The 18,733-nt window shown below is 30.0% G+C and overlaps 2 protein-coding genes across 2 annotated transcripts; both read left to right on the forward strand.

Moving 5' to 3' along the window:
• The first annotated feature begins 5,244 nt into the window (after nucleotides 1-5,244).
• Nucleotides 5,245-8,455, forward strand: LOC130817380 (constitutive photomorphogenesis protein 10). Its single transcript, XM_057683047.1, has 4 exons — nucleotides 5,245-5,655; nucleotides 5,760-5,833; nucleotides 5,921-6,068; nucleotides 7,967-8,455. The coding sequence occupies exons 1-4, from the start codon at nucleotides 5,463-5,465 to the stop codon at nucleotides 8,062-8,064; spliced, it is 513 nt and encodes a 170-aa protein (XP_057539030.1). The 5' UTR covers nucleotides 5,245-5,462; the 3' UTR covers nucleotides 8,065-8,455.
• A 2,108-nt stretch (nucleotides 8,456-10,563) lies between these two features.
• Nucleotides 10,564-15,133, forward strand: LOC130817381 (DNA-directed RNA polymerases II and V subunit 8A-like). The gene is made up of 4 exons (XM_057683049.1): nucleotides 10,564-10,776; nucleotides 11,408-11,565; nucleotides 14,591-14,685; nucleotides 14,819-15,133. The coding sequence occupies exons 1-4, from the start codon at nucleotides 10,701-10,703 to the stop codon at nucleotides 14,931-14,933; spliced, it is 444 nt and encodes a 147-aa protein (XP_057539032.1). The 5' UTR covers nucleotides 10,564-10,700; the 3' UTR covers nucleotides 14,934-15,133.
• The last annotated feature ends 3,600 nt before the right edge of the window (nucleotides 15,134-18,733 follow it).

The following is an 18,733-nucleotide window of genomic DNA, read 5'->3' on the forward strand; positions in this document are numbered from 1 at the left end:
GACGGTCTCATAATGAGACCGACTCGTCCAAGTTTTTGTGTAACCAGATTAGGCCTTTTATATGGATTCGTCTCACGATTAAATGATCTCAGAGACATTTTATCCCATCTTGATCTTACAGCTTATTTGATTGACACTAATTAACATATGAATTTAAACTTTCTAAAAATATTAAAATAAATTATATTTGATTAATTTTACTCCCAGAGCATCAATAATCACTATGCATAATGCATATCAGCATATACATTCATTTTTTACGCCTTTCTGTGCAAAGTTGTTAAAATCGGGATTCTATTTAGAATCATTTACAGAGGTAGAATCGAAACGGTAGAATTGAATTGTAGAATCGTAGAATCATTTATATAAGTGAAAGAGATTAGTGAAAGATGGTATATAAGAAAAATTAATAATAATTGATACAAAATAAGTAAAATCGGATCATTAAATCGTAGGATCATAGAATTGTGTTATGATTCTACATCTAAAAGTTTTATTCCAACTAGAATCGTAAGATTCTACCTAAGATTCAAATCGCTCACTTGTTTTTGGATCGTAAAATCGTAGAATCATAAATTAGAATCGCAATTTTAACAACAATATTTCTGACTTGTGCATGTTCAACCGCACAGGTCGTGGATCAGGTGGTTCACCGAGAGCTTGATGATTTGTATCATTTTTTATTCAAATTTTGAATTGGGTAATTTTGATTACAAAGAGGGTAATATTGTAATCCCTAAGGAAGAGAGATTATGGTTTTTTTGCTAAATGGTCCTAATGCTAAGAAAATGTGAGTCATAATCAAACTTTATACTCCCTTCGAATCAATTTAGTTGTCTTATTTCCTTATTTAGCAAAGTCTTTTTAGTTGTCTCATTTTTATTTTTGTCAATCTTTTTTTACCTAAATATCCTTAGTTCACACAAGTAATTACGAACATACCCCCATATACCTTACTTACCCAACTACCCTTCACTACTTACCCTTCACTACTTACCCTTTTTAATGGACCCCACACCATCCTTAATAACCGTGCCCAAGCAAATGAGACATCTAAATTGGTTCGGAGGGAGTATTATTTTTGTGAATTATTGAATTTTTGTTTTGCGAAAAGATGTTTAATCATATGTTATTTAGCTGCAGCATCCAAAAAAGTTGTTTGATGTTTTTAAATCCAAAATAAATTTAGTTTGGCAATTGCATGCTGTTTCAAAATTTAGTTTCAAAGTGCATTGTTTGTAGAGTTTCGGTTTTGTTTTCTCAAGAGTTTGGCAATTGTATGCTGTTTTTGAATTCAAAAAATTAGTTGCGGTATCTTTGGTTTACACCATTGCTTATATTATGTTTGGATGAAAGAAAGTGTAGATTTGAATGCTTTTGTTGTTAATTTTTCTTTATTGATGGGTGATTTTCAAACTTGTATTTTATCTATAATTATCACTAAAATAAAACACTGCTGACATCATCACTATTTAAAATTACTTATGTGTCGCAACCTCAATAAAAATTTTCCTTCCAACACTCAATGATGATGTCATTATTTTTATGACTTTTTTTTATCTTTGACTTTATTACTCACATCATTTAATGTATTAGAAAATCATATATTATATTATTATTTTATCAATTATGTATAAAATCTTTTTTTATTTTATTTATTAAATAAGTATTATTTAGTGTATTGGATATTTTGAGATGGTTAAAATATAATACACTTTTATTAAAAAAAATTTTATTTATACAATTGGTTACTTAAATGCAATGTTTAATTCTAATATGATTCACGTTGTGACTATTTTAATGTAAGTCAATCATATTTTTCATGACAAAAACTATTTTTTTCGTTTAAACTTTTATAAAATAATTTTACATGTTTTTGTGTTAAATTTGATTGAAATGTGTTATTAATAGTTGTAATACTTTATATAAAATAATGTAATTTATGACGAAAAATTTAATAAAACCGTGCATCGCACAGGCACTATCTAGTTTTAAATAATACGGTTGTAATTTCTTTTGCATGTGAATTGTTTTAAAATTTATCAATTAATGAAAGAAAAAAAATGAAAATTGAACATGAACAATAGGCTTGATCAAAAATTTGTTGAGCATAATCTTTTTTTAATATTCACTAGTGGAAAAAAGTTCATTTGCTGCGGTTTTTTGGTCATAATATGTTGCGGTTTAGGCCCTAAGCATTAGTGATAGCGGCATATGGCCTATTTGATATGCTGCGGTTTAACCGCAGCACAAAAAAAGACTTTATGCTGCGGGCCTACTAAAACCGCAGCATATAGTGTAAGACTATATGCTGCGGGCCTCACAAAACCGCAGCATATAGTCTTACACTATATGCTGCGGTTTTGTGAGGCCCGCAACATATAGCATATATTTTATTTTATTTTTTTGCTTTTTTCGTTTAATATTAATAAATAATCCAATGATTAATGTACAATGTAATAATCCAATGATAATCACCAAGTATCACTAATAATCTTTTTGTAAACTCTCGATTGTATATATAATAATATGTACATATATAAATTAAAGTCATAAATCTAAACTAATTACATTATTTACCAAGAACAAAAATTAGCAAGATATATACGCGGCATCAATGTTTTCGACTCCAACCTCCTTCATGGATTGTAAGATATCGTCCATGTATTTGAGACTGTAGTAGCCGCAATCAACAGTATTATAATCTTGTCAAAAGCACTAAGAGAAAATAGATGTTAGTGCCAAAAAAGCTTAAAAAACTTTTAAAATCACAACTTAGCACGTAATTTCAAGAATACGACTATGATTTTCAATTCTAACCACTTCAACACAATAATATATGTTCAACCGCAATACTACAAAATTCTAATACGCCATCTATAAATTCTAACGATTCAATGCTTCCATACATCTAAAAACGATCTTTTGTCATCCTAATTAGTGTGATTAATTAATTCAAAACAAAATTAATAACAACTTTTAACATATATACTTAACAAACTCTAATTAACCACAAAATTAAGTAATAATCATTCATTTAACCTAATTTACAATATTAATAATAAACCACATAATCTATAAATTGTTCAAAAAATATGTATATTCTAATAAGAAGATTGTTTTAACCCTAATAATAATAAATTTAACCATAAACAACCCTAATTAAACCTAATTTACAAACTATAAAAAAATTATGATAAATTTAAAACTTAAAAACCACAACTACATATACATTTATAAATAAAATGAACAAATTACTTAAAAATATAACAAAACATGAAATGTATGATAAATTTGAAACTTAAAAACAACAACTATATACACATTCGTAAATTATGATAAATTTAAACCTAATTTACAAAATCAAAATGAAAAATATACCTTAAATTTTTGTGGGTTTTGGGTTGTGTATAACCTATACAATGAAAAAGAAATAGTATAAAAAAAACTAAACCCTAAAACCCAATTAATGAAGCTTGAACAACAACGGGTTTGAGAACTAAGCTTTATCAAATTATACCTTGAAGAAGAGCAAGAACTAAGCCCAAATTTCGTGGGTTTTTCGTGGGTTTAAGAAGAGCAACAATAATGTACAGTCGTGCGTTTGAAGCAGCAGATGATGAAGAATGATGAAAAAGAGTAAGAACTAAGATGATGAAGAAGAGGCTTTGAAGAACAAGAAACAGTCGTGGGTTTTTGAAGAGGGTTTTTGAAGAAGATGAAGCAATACGTATGTTTAATGAAACAGAAGAAAGGTATAGCATTTTAACGTTAAAAGGCGCGTTTTTGAAAGGGTTAAATGCTGTGGGCATGCCTAAAACCGCAACATTTGATTTGTCCAAGTGATTATATGTTGCGGGCAAGCCTAAAACCATGACATTTGATTTTCTTTTTTTTTTTCCTAATTCTTTTTCCTATTCATTACTGCGTATAAAAAAAACCGCAACATTTGATTTGTCCAAGTGATTATATGTTGCGGGCAAGCCTAAAACCATAACATTTGATTTTCTTTTTTTTTTTCCTAATTCTTTTTCCTATTTATTACTGCGTATAAAAAAAAACCGCAACAAATGATTAGCAGCAGATACATTTTTTTCCACTAGTGATTATTGACATCACTTGTTTTCTTTCTAGATCCGCCCCTGAAGATAAGCAACAGTCTACAGTCTACACTTAAGTCACCTATATCACCTATGATTTGTTAACTCTACGGACATTTATGATTGTTTTTATATATATATTTTTTATGTGATTATGCTTCATTTTTATCTTTGTCATGTTGAATTTCTTTCTTTTTTTGCATTTTTATTCGTTGGCTGCATACTTTTATTGTCTCTCATTCTCCCCCCAACTTATTACTTTCTCTGTTCTTTAATGAAATTCCCACAAGAAATATTTATGAAAATTAAGAAAAATAGAATCTTTTATATAGTAAATTTATTATTTAATTGAATAATAAATTTAGCGGAGGAAAAGTGAGAATTATAAGCATTAAAAAAATTAAAAGAAAGTTAGTTGAAAAAATATCAGGTCCACGACTAATAAAAAATATTTTTATAAAATTAGTGGGATATACGTGGGGACCATAAGAAATATAAAAATGTTAAAATGAAGTTAATGGAAGATATATGGAGACTATAAGCATAATTAAAATATTAAAATAAGGCGAACAAGGTTATTTTTTGTCCGACTTTTGTGATATTAATAAAAATATTCTTTATGAGAGCAATAAAAGAAAAGGAATACCAAAAATGAGAAATCAAAACTTTTAAGGATCAGAGAGAATATAATTTATACGAGCAAAATACATCAGAACAATGGTGATAATGACGACCACTAGAGGTGTTCAACGGGCTGGTGCAGGGTGGGTTGGATCAAAATTTTAATGGGTCAGGTTGGTGCGGGTCATGTCAAATGTTAAACGGGCCTGGGCGGGTCATAGCCCGTTTAATTCGACGCACTTTAACTCTTTTATAAAAGTTCATAAAATAGTTTTTTTATTGTACTTTATGGTCAATTGGATCGACCCACTTATGTATATAATAATAAATATCATTTTTAAATATTAAAAAAAGTGGTAATCTTTTTTTCGCAATTAATTTTTATAATTATCTAATCTAGCTTGACCCTACCATTTACACCAAGCCCGTCAAATAACCTGTCTTGTTATTAACCCAACCAGCTAATCACCTGCTAAAATGTGATCCGACCTTGACCCTCTGGGTCGAGCGGCGCGTTGAACAATTCTAACGATCGCTTTAACGGAATTTGCTTATATAATGCCGACTTTATAAGATGATTTCATCTATCCTTAAGTACAGTTGCGCACTTAAGTGCGAATTGGGAACACAATTAGGATAATGAAGTATCTCTAATAATCTCTGCAGTACAATACTCCGAGCTTATAAAACAATGGCGGACGAAAATTGACAAATTGAGTAGAGAAAGATCGAGAAACTACGATGATGATGAACAGTGGAAGCAGCAGTGTCGGAGGAAGAACTTCATGGCCATCATCTACCTCATTATCGTCTTCAGGCAAGAGAATTCTTAAAGAATTGAAGGATTTGGATTCTCACCCTCTTACTCTCTGTTCAGCTGGTCCTATTGCCGATAGTCTTTATCACTGGCTTGCCACCTTCCTTGGCCCTCCTGGTAATTCTATTTCTCCCCCTTTTTCCCCTTTCCGATTTTTCACTAATTTTAATTTTTAGGGTTTTAATTAATTTTTAGGGTTTTAATTAATTATTCTTGTTTAGGGACTCCATATGAAGGTGGTATCTTTTTTCTCGACATTTTGTTTCCTAATGACTACCCATTTAAGCCTCCTAAGGTATGAGCTTGATTCAATCTAATGAGTTGAATTTAAAGTGTGTTTGATGGCTAGGAGGGTTTTAATTGTAAGTTTCAGGTGATGTAGGTGGTGTTTAAGACAAGAATTTATCATTGCAATGTTGATTTTTGTGGGAATTTGTATTTGGAGATTTTGAAAGATGCTTGGAGTCCTGCCCTTACTATCTCAGATCTCCTACATTCTATCAGATCTATCTTTCTCAATCCTGACCCTCGTAAGTTTTTGTGTTGTCTCGCACAGTTTGCCTTATTTTTTATTTTTTTTTTAAATTCTCTTATAATGATGGATAAAGTCAACTAAAAACAATCTCTTTGTCATTTACAAATGGTAATGTTCCATACATCTGACCCCAAACCCCCAAACCTGGCCGAGATGGGAGTGACTTAATTATGCTGGGGTAATGAAATGTTGTGGTCTTTGGGTTGTAGGTGGATAGGATTTAGGATTATTGTGTTGGCTTGACAATTGCTTTCATGTGAAATGCCCTTATTAAATGAGTCATGGCAATTTTGTTCTAATTTGATTATTACTTCAACTTCAGGTTAGTTTTGTAGTCCATTGTATGAAAATGTATTCTGGATAGCTAAGTATTGTTGGCAGGTTTCAAATCATACTACCATCACATGGTTTGGTTGTTAAAACTATAAGTCATGGTTCATTGGCTTGTATATCACTTGGCTCACTTGTCCACACTCACGGGCAGTTGTATGGGTTTGGGTGACTTGCTGATTCACTGATCAATTTTCGTTGAAGGACACATCACATGTAGGTTAGTATGATCTTTAGGACATGTAGCCCTATGGTGTTGGGATTAAGGCTTTGGTATCATTGTTGTTGCTTTAATCCTCTCATTATCAAGCCGCCTATAATTCAGGTTATAGATAACTGAATGCTTTCTAATGTTCGGAAATGATACACTCTTAAATTAGAATTATTTGTTTTACTCGTATTCTACTTACTTTTTCCCCTAGTGAAGTTAGGGAGGATGTTGCATTGGTTTCATTGTGACATGTTTTTGTTGAACATGGCTCATGCACATTATTTTTGTATTTTAATCATACTTTCAAGTTTCAATTCAAGTTGTTGGATAAGGCATTCAATTAACAATATAATTTTTGCCACCCCAATTTTTTAGGATTGAGATTTTGGCTTTGTTGTTGTTTTGCAATTCAAGTTGTTGTGCACCCTAATAGATGAAGAGCGCAATGGATGATTGGTATTGATGCTTGCAGGATTTAAGTCTCGTCAAGCTTAAGCATAGTAGGATTTCATTCCTTTGGTTTTTTAAAATAAATAAGACATGATTTGTATATCATTTGGGTTAATTATTCTACAAAACATTGCGGTTGATGGGTGGGTCTTGACTCTGACCAATATAATTTTGCACTCGGTGCTTTATATCGAAGGACATGTAGTTAGTTCATGAAAATTGTTGCGTTTTAGTGCTCAATTTTCAATTGCGTTTTAACTCCTACAGCCAAACCTTTTCCCTATATTTTATTCTGGAGATTTGAATGTTTGTTGTGTTTGGAAAATGGTAAACTGTCTCAAGTGAAAGAATACCCTTCAAGTTTAGGAATTTCTATTGACAACACAAAATCACATTCACAGTGACATCCAACAATAACCCTAGGAAGGCTGAAGACTAGAAGTAAAATTACTATCAACTTAATTATGATGCTCATATGTTGACTTCAGCAACGATATCCTTTGAGTGTCTGAACCTAAGGAAGGCTGAAGACTAGACTGAAGTCACTCTTGCTTAGCTTACCCAATGATTTCTTTGACGAACAACGTACCTCAATCGTTTTGCCTGCAATCCATCCATCGAGACCAATGAGATATAAACAGACTTTCTTTCCTGCAATCCATACATCTGAACCAATGAGATGCAAGTAACTAGAGAGAGTATAATCAAGGAACAAGCAAAATTTTAAAAAACTTTCAAAACATGCATGTGGAATTGTGGATCCTCTAAGTATGATCTATCCGCTACCCTCCGCCCCCATACTGGGTTTGTTGACTCTGACTTGGTTAATAAGTCATTATGTTTGACACTTGATGATCTATGTGTATTGACTTGAGATGTTATTGACTCGAGGTTTATTGCAGACAATGCTCTTGTGTCTTCCATTGTGCACCTGTACCAGGTTGATAGGAAAAGCCACGATGAGCTAGCCGCTAAGTGGACACACCGTTTTGCAAAATAAAACGAACAGGCTATGGTGAAGACTTGGGATATTGAAATCTTGTGCATGGGTGTGCATGGTTTTGAGTTGCTCCTTGTACATTGGGAGTACTGCATGTTAAAATAGGGTCACTGGATCTGTCAGCTTTTGGTTGCAAATTACCTAATTGTAGCAAAGCTAAATTATACTCTTGTTGTCTCCCCTATGTTTCTCTAATGATGGATTATACTTTTGTATCCCTACTCTCCCTTTGAGTATGCATTACATGACTAAAAAAGCTCTCCCATATTTGAGTTATATGGTGTAAATTCAAAGAGATATAGGGAGTATCACGTTTTATTCATGTACATTTGGGAAAGTTGAAAAGAAGAATACATTAATTTCATTCATGATTGATAATTTATAAGCCATATTTTAACCTTTAGTCTACTTTATCAAATTAATCTTTGTGTTTTTTTGGAACTCATCCAAAAAAGGTTGTACAATTCTAAGAATTGAGTAATTACATACTCCTATTATGTGTTTCTTGTTGTACTTGTTTTATAGATACACTCTTAAAAACATGCATCTTGAATTGTTGATGTATATTTTGATTTTTAATATCTTTAGTTATAGTAAAACTATAAAAACTTGTAATTAATTTATATTGACATCAAATTCTCTAATAAGTTTTAATATGATTAATTTTTGTTGAATATAATTTATTAGAAAATGTCTCAAATAATAAAAAGTTAAAGTGTTAAAAGGAAAGTTCCAACAAAAGCAACAATGAATATCAAATATTTCATAATATGACTTTTGTATGATTAAACCTGTCCAATTTTAATCAGATTTGAAATTCGATTGTAAAGTGGTAGGTTGTATTCCAAAATTTGGCCCATAACTCGAAAATGGCTAGAGTTGAAAATTCATACAAAATGCAGGTTCATTCAAATTGACAGAAACAAAATCGTTTTGATTAAAAGCTAATCTAACTTGAAATAATTCGATTGAAGGTAATTAGATCCAAAGTTTGTATGTCCAACCATGTTAGAGTATACATCATTTGTTTTGTTTTGTTGATACACGATGATTTTGCAAAAGAATTAAGAAATGATGTCTCTGTGTAAAAAAAAACTATTATAAGTAACCTCTAAAGAGATGTGTCTGAAGAAAAGAAAAAAAAGCAAATGAAATGGAGTAGAAAATAGTAAGAGAAAAATAGACATTTACGTAATTATTTTGAGTAAAAGATAAAATAAAAAAGCACTCTATATATATTATAAGGAATCATAACTACCTAATAACACAAAAAGAAATAAAATAGATAAAATCACAAAGAAATTATCCAACAACATACTTAACCATAATGAAATTAAAAATCTTACCTGAAAGAGTAATTCTTACTCCAACAAATACAAAACTTGATTATCCACCTTATGTAAGATTAATTTGCTTCCTTACATATAATGATTCTCTAAAATCAATAATTTAATTTGCAATTACAAATTATTATGAGACAATCTTTTTATTAAACGCGTATGATACATAAATTAAATAGTCCAACTAATATAAAATACACAAATTTTTGTTTGAGACGGTCTCATCGTAAGACATTCCTCATACTTGAGTTAAATAGTTCAATAATGGAAATTTTAGTTTATGGCTTCTTGTTTTGATATCGTCTCACTGTTAGACGGTCTCATACAGGACGATTGTACAAAATATACATATACTTCATATATATTTCCTCTGTCCACTATGCTTACTACATGTGACTTTTTGCGCAATCCAATGTGCTATTTAGATCATTTATATATTGAACTATACACATCTAAAAATTAAAAAAGTTAATTTTAAGAAGCTATGTGATTAGACGATTTAAACAAGATCCCACTTGACTATATTTTTTCTTACATATTAGTCGTAATATATAAAAAAGTTTGAATGATGAATTTGTCAAAAACCATTACGTAGCAAGTATTTAAGAACGGAGGATATATATATATATATATATATATATATATATATATATATATATATATATATATATATATATATATATATATATATATATATATATATATATATATATATATATATATATATATATATATATATATATATATATATATATATATATATATATATATATATATATATATATATATATATATATATATATATTCCTTATTTTGAAAACGTATACTTTCTCGTTCCAAAATACTTGCAACATATGCTTTATTACGTAGTCCAATACATTAATTCAATTCATAATATCTTTAATTACGAATAATAAAAAATTATAAAAATTTGATATTTATAATCTTTTCAATAAGACAAATCAAACAAGATTTCACTTAACTATATTTTAATTTATAAATTAAAAACTAATCACAAATTAAAAATGATAAATAAATAGTGTTATACATTTTAATGTTGCAACTAGTATGAAACTGAGGAAGTAAAATCCATCAAAAGACTAGGTGATTCACAATTTATAAACCTTTTGGACAGCTTTATTAATAAAAAAAACACCTAATTCTTACTGCTCTACGGATTAAGCCATAAGCCGATAACTTCTGCCTTAATTAGTGTTTTTTTTATTCACTCCTGAATAGAAGCTTGTTCTAGAAAAACCCTGTAAAACCCTAACCCGCGACGAAGGAGTAACTGCAATGTCTCCACCACTCCTCTTTGAAGATATCTTCAATATTATTAATATTGATCCTGATGGCAAGAAGTTCGACAAAGGTACTTCCTTTCTCTGAATCTGAAATTAAAAAACTTAAATTCCATTGATTTTCTGCATTTTTCTGATGAGAAAAGATGGAGCGGAGCGTCTGCGTTTTCATCTCGAATTCGATTAGAGTTGGGGATTTGGTCCATTGTAATGCTCATTTTTTGAGTATATAATTCTTTTTATACTAGTAGCAAGTTGATTCCTTTTTGTCTTCTGCGCTAGTTGGAATTTTAGGGATATTAATAAGTTGGAGGGGAAGACTAAAGATATAAATACCCTGAATTTAGGAGTCGTTATGGTAGATAATTGGGACTTGGAAGGAATGGAGGAGGATAATTTACGTGGATGACCATTTAGACTGATTTATGGTTTTAGTAGACCCTAATCTTTTGGATGAAGGCTTTGGAATTGTTCTTGTTGTCTTTTTTTGCATTCTTGTATTGAGAAGAAAATGAAATGTTTCCATGTCGAATTCAATTAGGGTTGTGAAATTTAGTCTATTATTTGTTACCATAGAAATCTTACTGTACTAATGTAGTGTGTTAATTCTAATAAACAAAAAATATCTCTGTTGAAGTGGTATTAGATCTTCATAATTTTTAAAATTTTATTCTTCTAATTGCTCATTGTTGGTTAGTGAAGTTTCTCGGATTGAAGCACAAAGTGACAAATTTGATGCATACATACTGCTTGATGTGAACATCGATGTGTACCGTATTAACAAAGATAAGCGTTACACAATTGGACTTGCAACCACCCTTGATTTGGATGGAACTCCTGACACTGGGTACTATAACCAGGTAAATCATATTTTATTGTTTCATCCTACAAAGAAATCTGAAGATACTGTTTTTCTTCTTTGTTTTAGTTTCTGCTCCTTGTATGCTCTTCATTTTCCACTAATAAGATATTATGGTTAGAAAAAGAACTAAAAATGCAGTGGATGGTAAACATGTTATGGGCATCTAGAGGAACTCATCTCAGACTTAATACAACAACAATAACAATGTCGGAGTCTTAATTCCAAAAGATTGGTGTCATCTAATTGAATTGAATCAATATATCAATTCCAATAGTCATTTACATGGATTATTCTTCTCCACTCATTTTGTTTTTCTACCATCTTAATTTGTAAGTCTAGATTCTTCACGTCTTTTTTGTTCTCCAAGTCATCTTCGACTTTCTCTCCTGCTTAAGTCTTTCGAGTTACAACTTTTTATCTTCCTTATCATTTTATATATACTCGTTTTGCGCATACTCAAACGATTTTAAACGATTATCTTTTATCTTTTCATCAATATTTGCAACTCTCACATCCTTTCCTATGTCCTCGTTTCTAATGCTATCGCTCAAGGTATGCCCACTCGTCTATTGTACCATTCGCATTTTCGCTACTCCCATCTACCTGGTTTAACAATTTTCTAATATAGATCATTTGGATTGGCGGGTAATCCATGTAAAATAATTTAATTATTGTTGAATCACTGAAAACTTTTTTTTATTAGAGTTAGTAAGAAAGAAGTTTTATTTTGTGACGTTTGACGTAGCCAAGAATTATCAGTATTGTTGATTTGAAATGTGGGAACATGCGTTCACAACTAGTCTAGAATATTGTGGCTTGAATGCTTTTGTAAAGCTGTCTCGTGTGAAAGTTATATAAATGGTTTGTCATGTTTTTTTCCAGAACTGAGAAAATTGTTGCAATTTTTAGTGTTTGTCATCAAGTTATCAATGCTGACCATGTGTTTACTCGTTTCCTCATTTTTTTTTCCTTGCATCAAATGTCTCTATGACATTGAACCAATAATAATCCAAGCAAAACTTCATTTCTTGATTTTGTGATACTATTTTATTTTGATCCAACTTTTAGGTGCGTGAGTTTTTACATCAAGATTACCAATGTTACATGAAGCTTTCATTTGATTTTGTGATACTAGTGTGTTAATTTTCATGCTACTTTTTCTGTTGTCGCTTTGAGAGATTCTCGGAGTTTTTGGCAACCATCTAGAAGTTAGCATTAATGCTGAATATTCGATTTTTGTAGGGTTGTCGCTCCTTTTCTCCTTGTTCCTTTTGATTTTTTTATGGCTACCGCTCCTTTTCTCTTCCTTCATCTGATATTTTAAGTCTTATATGAGACCATAGTGTAAAAATGCAGTAACGGTCGCAATCGTAGTAACGTAATACTGATGTGGTAACAAGAGTAATGCGGTTATCATAGCGCCTAAATATCGGTTGAAATCATAAAATATCCCTTGGTACGGCACAAAACGCGTCTTTTTACACCTTTACAACGCGGGAAACATTGGTCCGTTTATTTTGAAAACCTTTACAACGTGGTCAATGCGATGCAATGCGGCCTTGTTTTTACTCTATGTATGAGAATGTTTTATCGCGAGACAAACTCATATAATTAATCCATTTCTCTAATTGACCACTTTAATATTGTAAGTAATCACTTTAAGGTTGTAAGTGATCACTTTAAGACTATAAAAAGTGAGCACTTTAAAAACTATAAGTGATCACTTTAAGGTTATAAGTGATTACTTTAATACAATAAGTATATTAGGGTCAGTCCAATAGAAATAGTTTCACCGTGAGACCGTCTTATTTGAGAATTTGTGTATCACTAATAGTAGGTAAACTTTAAATGGGCCAAATTATTTATAGCTTATTTTCATTTCTACTAGCAAAGCCTTTCTTTTCTCTTTTTTTTATCATTTCTTTTTATATATTTTTTAATCTTTTTATTTTAAGTTGTAAGAAAAGAATATAGAGTAAAATTGTACCTACGTTTCCTAACATTTTGGAATCTCTAAATTACCTTTTTTCAGTTCTGTTTACGGTTCTCTTATGGATCGAAGTTCATTTCTGGTAACATTGGCTCATATCCTATGGGAAGTGAAATGTATGCTTACATGTGTATTTTTTTAATTATTATGGGTCCATTATGAGGTTGATGTGGTTTTGTAGATATTATCAGTCCTTGCTCTCTTGGATATGATTATAGATTTTGATTTAGGCTGCAAAGTAGAGGTTTTTGGTTAATACAAAGCAGAAACATGCAGTGATTTTTGATTTTTGGCTGAAAAGTAAAGGTGTTAGGGTTTGGTTGAGAATCGTGGATTAGCTTAGTGGTTTAGGGTTTTCCCTTTCACCCTTGTGATAGGTGTTCGATTTGCCTTTATGCGTTCATTGTTCACGACTAATGAAAATGCTTGAAGTAACCCTTTTTTTATGTTGTCGATTAGTCACTTTTTGGCCATAGGATGAAGGCCCAAGATTTGCTATTGTATAGTACCAAAGTTCATTCATATGCAGCTTTTTTCTTTGCAAAACCACTTAAAATCATTATTGAACTATTACTAGTCATCATGTTAGCAAAAATTTTGATGGGTAGCATGGGTATAGAAAGGTTCTTATGGAGATGGGATTCCTGCAGGTATGAATCCCATTTTTGTTAATTTTGCTACTCCATTATTGTACTGCCAGTAAAAAATTGGACTAGAAAAGATCTAAGATTTTTTGACTTGTAACCATAAAGCCTTAACTATAAGGTATACTCCGAGGTAGCAAAAAGAGTGAAAAAGTAGGAATGACCAGATGCAAAGGATACACTCCTGCTTGCTGTTGTTAACTCTTACCAACTATGTTATTGTTCTGTCACTGTTTAGTGTTTACTATCCCTTTTGGCTTTGTAATTTCCTTTTTCTTTAGAAATTATGCTTGTGTAGTTGTGTTTTCATGATTTCAAATTTTGATTTGTTCATTATTCTTACATTGGTTTTATTGAAGATCCATTAACAGCTTGATTCTTGATTGTAGACCTCACGGGAGACATTGGCAGACAGATACGAGTATGTCATGCATGGAAGAACTTATCGTGTAGCTGATGTTGATTCTGATGGACAAGAGAAGGGGTTTGTTTCTTTGTGCCTTTTATTTATCTTCTTTTCTTTGCTGTCCGCTTCATTTCACTTTGCAGGTTGTGCTCATGTAAAGTCATATAACCAGTTATCGAGTGTAGATTAACATTGTGGATCGTCTTTCCAGGGAGATTTATGTTTCATTTGGCGGTCTGTTGATGATGCTGAAAGTCGACAAGAGTGTGAGCAAACATTTTGAACTGGACCAGAGATTGTTCCTCTTAATGAAGAGAACCGAGTAGGCAAAGGGGATACTACTAGTCTACTTGTAAAACACTGTTATCTGCTTTATAGCAATGTTCAGAATGTGATGGATATCTATGAAGTCCGTATCAGCCTATTCGATATTTTAGGCTTTTAGCTATGTCAAATGATTTTATTATTTGACTTATCGATATTTTGTTATTTGGTTTGATAAAAAACATATGTTCGCCTTGATGCCAGACCAAAGAAATTAACCCAACACATTTCTAAACTCGACCTATTACTACTAAATTTATGAGTCATTTGGTTTCAAGCACATGCCAAGCCCAGCATGTCCATTGGAACTCGGTATGGCCTCTTGATTGTTCTGATACTTAACAGATTGAGGAGTCAACATGATTCAAAAACAACATTTGCAATGCCTCAATGTCGTTAGGTGTCATCAAAGTTGTCTTTGGGAGACAAAAAAATCAAATTTTAGGTGTCATCAAAGTTGTATTTGGGAGACAAAAAAATCAAATTATCCTAGTATACGACCCAATCAACATTGGTATTGCAAAACAAGAGTATTGTAAAATACGCTTGGAAAATTCAGGAAAAATGTTTTTTCGATTTTCACCTTGTCTTTCTGTAACAACCGTTTTTTTTTAAATAATAATAATAATAATAATAATAATAATAATAAAAAATAAATTTCAGAAAAAAAAAAAAGAAAACATAACTCTCCATTAACAATAACTTCCCACTTCTCCCTCTAAACCTTATAACTAACCTCACTTATCTATTATAAATTAAATCAATTACCCTTAATTTCATTCACATTATTATTCACACTTTCTTTTTCTCCTACAAACTCTTCCTTCATCTCCCATTTGCTTAAAAATTCAAGTCAAGAAAACGCAAGATTTCGATATTAAAGACAGCGAATTCGTAGACAGAGATTATTAGGAGCGTACGTTGTCTAGGATCGCGTGACAAGGTAATTCTCAATGTCCATCTAATTAGGACTATCCCGTTAGTATTATGTGCTAAGTGATAATTAATGTGTTTAATAGGATGCATGATTTTATATGACATTATTTTATATGATGTTATGTTTTATATATTCTCAAATTATAGTTACTATTATTTTTTTTATCAAAGTTGAATTTATAATTACTATTTTGATGAAATTTATATTATTATTTTGATAACGAAATTTGATATGATTTAGTTGAAAGAGAAATATTTATATTATTATTTTGATGAAAGTTATATTATTATTTTAATGATGTTTTTTTAAATGCGATTGAATTTTGGAGAAAAATATTATGATATTTAATATTGCAATTGAATATTCTTGAGATATATTTTTCTTGGGAAAACCTATGATCATAAAATAAAATAAATAATGTATGTTTGATTATATGTTTGCGTGATTGCGACTAATTATAAAAATCTATTAAATCACGTAAAGTGTAACTCGAGGGAAATGAAGCTCTTATATTTGTTGTGATCCAAGTATAAGGGTGATGAACAGGTTGCCCTGTTTGGTTAGTATAGCTGCCGACAGGTATTATTATTATTATTATTTCTGATACTTAATACGATGTTTGGTCTTCCTTCTATTTGTTGTGATCCAAGTAGAAGGGGTGTGCACACTAGGGTTCTCTGAGACTACTCTGCTGGCCTTGAATTATTTGGGGTGACGACCTCTTGATGAAGTAGGTATAGGGGTAAAGCCTCGGCCTACTGGCGTTCTCGTTCCCTCAAATTAAAAATTAATTATGTGTTTGTCATTATTAAATATCAAATTAATAAATTGGTTTATGTGATATTATATATATTGTTTTCTCAAATTGTTTTCTATTAAACTCAGCTATATGTTATTTTCTAAAATTGTTTTCAATTTGATTATATTTTATTTTCTTAAATCATTTTCAAACTTAATCGTTTTACGGGATGGAGTTGGAATTACTCAATTTCCTGATTTTGGGAGTTTTTCCCTTATTTTTCTTGCATTCTTATGTTGCAGGTTATTAATTGCGTGGGAATCGTGGAGTGAGGATCACCTAGAAACATAGCTTTTGTTAGAGTCGTATTTCAGTTTAAATTTTACCTTAAGTTGTTTAAATTTTATATGGACATAGATTGCGTTTCAGTCTTCTCTTATGTTGTAAACCCTCTTTTGGATTTAAAGTTATTAAGTTATTTCTTAGTCGTTAAGTCTTACATCTATTTTATTAGAAATAGAGGTGGCGGTAACACTCCCATGAGTAGGTTTTGGTTCGTGTTTTCATTAAAAGTGTTTTCAAAAGTTCGACCTGTTCTGAAGGTGTTACACTTTCTACCTCCTTCTTTCATCCTACGATGTAAACTAGAAAAAATACACTCGAGTTTATAAAAAGAACACTAATTGTTTAATAAAGCACATTAGTATAGAGTATAATTCTAATTGTGCTATGTAGTGTATTACACTCGTTTATTTTTGTTAGTTAAGTTTGAAATATTTCATGTATGGTGAGAGAACTTTAAATATTATTTTTTATAAATATAAAGAAGATCAAATATATTTATTTTTAATCTTATTGGATTTATCTAGTTATACAGATTTTTAATATATATTTTTATAAGCTTTTATAAAGTGTATATTCGATATTTATAGTTATTAACAATCGAAATATACTATAAATTGTGAAAATGTCAAATTTATCCAACATAGTTATTAATAAAGTGTTTTTTTTTTAATCAATTAAATAGGGTCAAATAGAGGAGAGGTTAACAAGTGTGCAACCTAAACTAACCCGATGACAAAATTAATATCAATTTCCCTCCAAAAAAAAAAGTAATATATAATTTAACATAAACGCCATATATATATATGCATCAAATTTAGAAATAAGCAACTCAAAAATCAAAGCACTAGCCTATTTACATGTATAATACTCCCTTTGTTTTTTTCTTCCTATTTACTTTTTGTACAGTTTTCAAGCAAATTTAAAACCTCAATATCTATAAATACACATAATAAAAACATATAAAAAATAAATAATAAAAAAATATACGTTAAGACAAACCTAACGAAATCTCACATGGTATATTTTATCTTTTAAATATATATCAACAACATTAATCAAATTTTTCTCACCTTAAGATCGAATATTCCAAATGGAAAGAACATTAGAGAATAGAGGGAGCATATACTAAAAATGTTAATTTCAGTTATGTGTGTCATAATTACGTTAACTTTTTTCCTTCAAAATTGATTTAGGAAATTATACATTTAAGAAATTAATTCTATCACATTAATGTATCAAATAAACTTTTTAAAAAGTTTATCATTAACATATTCCTTAGCATTTTGGATTAACAAAAATAACTTTAAGGTTTTGTTTGCGAGTAATCATTTTATTTCAAATTGTAAATTTTAATTATAAAATTATTAATAAAGCATTTGAAAATGACAAAATTTTCTACTTTAACCACTTTTAAAATAATAGTTAAATTGGTTCAAAACTAAATAAACCACTAAATTTGAGTAAATTTTATATTTTGAAAATAAAATCCTTATTCTCAACGTCATAGAAATTATTTAAAAACCAATACTTTATAAAAACAGTAGTAAACTGAAAATTTTTAAAAATAAATTTTATATTATTTTTGTTTCATTATATTTACTGGATTTGAATTTTTGTTTGTCTTATTATAAAAATTCAATAAACTGAAAATTTTATATTATTTCTGTTCCATTATACTTACTGTATTTGAAATTTAATGCAATTTAATATATTATTTTAATCATTTATATATTGAAATATACACGTATAAAAATTATAAAAATTAATAATATAAGTATATG

The sequence above is a fragment of the Amaranthus tricolor genome, chromosome 7 (assembly GCF_026212465.1).
Source record: "Amaranthus tricolor cultivar Red isolate AtriRed21 chromosome 7, ASM2621246v1, whole genome shotgun sequence".
NCBI classification, from domain to species: Eukaryota; Viridiplantae; Streptophyta; class Magnoliopsida; order Caryophyllales; family Amaranthaceae; genus Amaranthus; species Amaranthus tricolor.

Excerpts from the sequence above, each read along its gene's own strand:
- LOC130817380 (XM_057683047.1), top strand. The coding sequence starts at position 5,463 with ATGATGATGAACAGTGGAAGCAGCAGTGTCGGAGGAAGAACTTCATGG. Across the intron at positions 5,834-5,920 it reads ACCCATTTAAGCCTCCTAAG|GTGGTGTTTAAGACAAGAAT; the intron begins GTATGAGCTTGA and ends CAGGTGATGTAG. Across the intron at positions 6,069-7,966 it reads CTTTCTCAATCCTGACCCTC|ACAATGCTCTTGTGTCTTCC; the intron begins GTAAGTTTTTGT and ends GGTTTATTGCAG.
- LOC130817381 (XM_057683049.1), top strand. The coding sequence starts at position 10,701 with ATGTCTCCACCACTCCTCTTTGAAGATATCTTCAATATTATTAATATT. Across the intron at positions 10,777-11,407 it reads TGGCAAGAAGTTCGACAAAG|TTTCTCGGATTGAAGCACAA; the intron begins GTACTTCCTTTC and ends TGGTTAGTGAAG. Across the intron at positions 14,686-14,818 it reads TCTGATGGACAAGAGAAGGG|GGAGATTTATGTTTCATTTG; the intron begins GTTTGTTTCTTT and ends TCGTCTTTCCAG.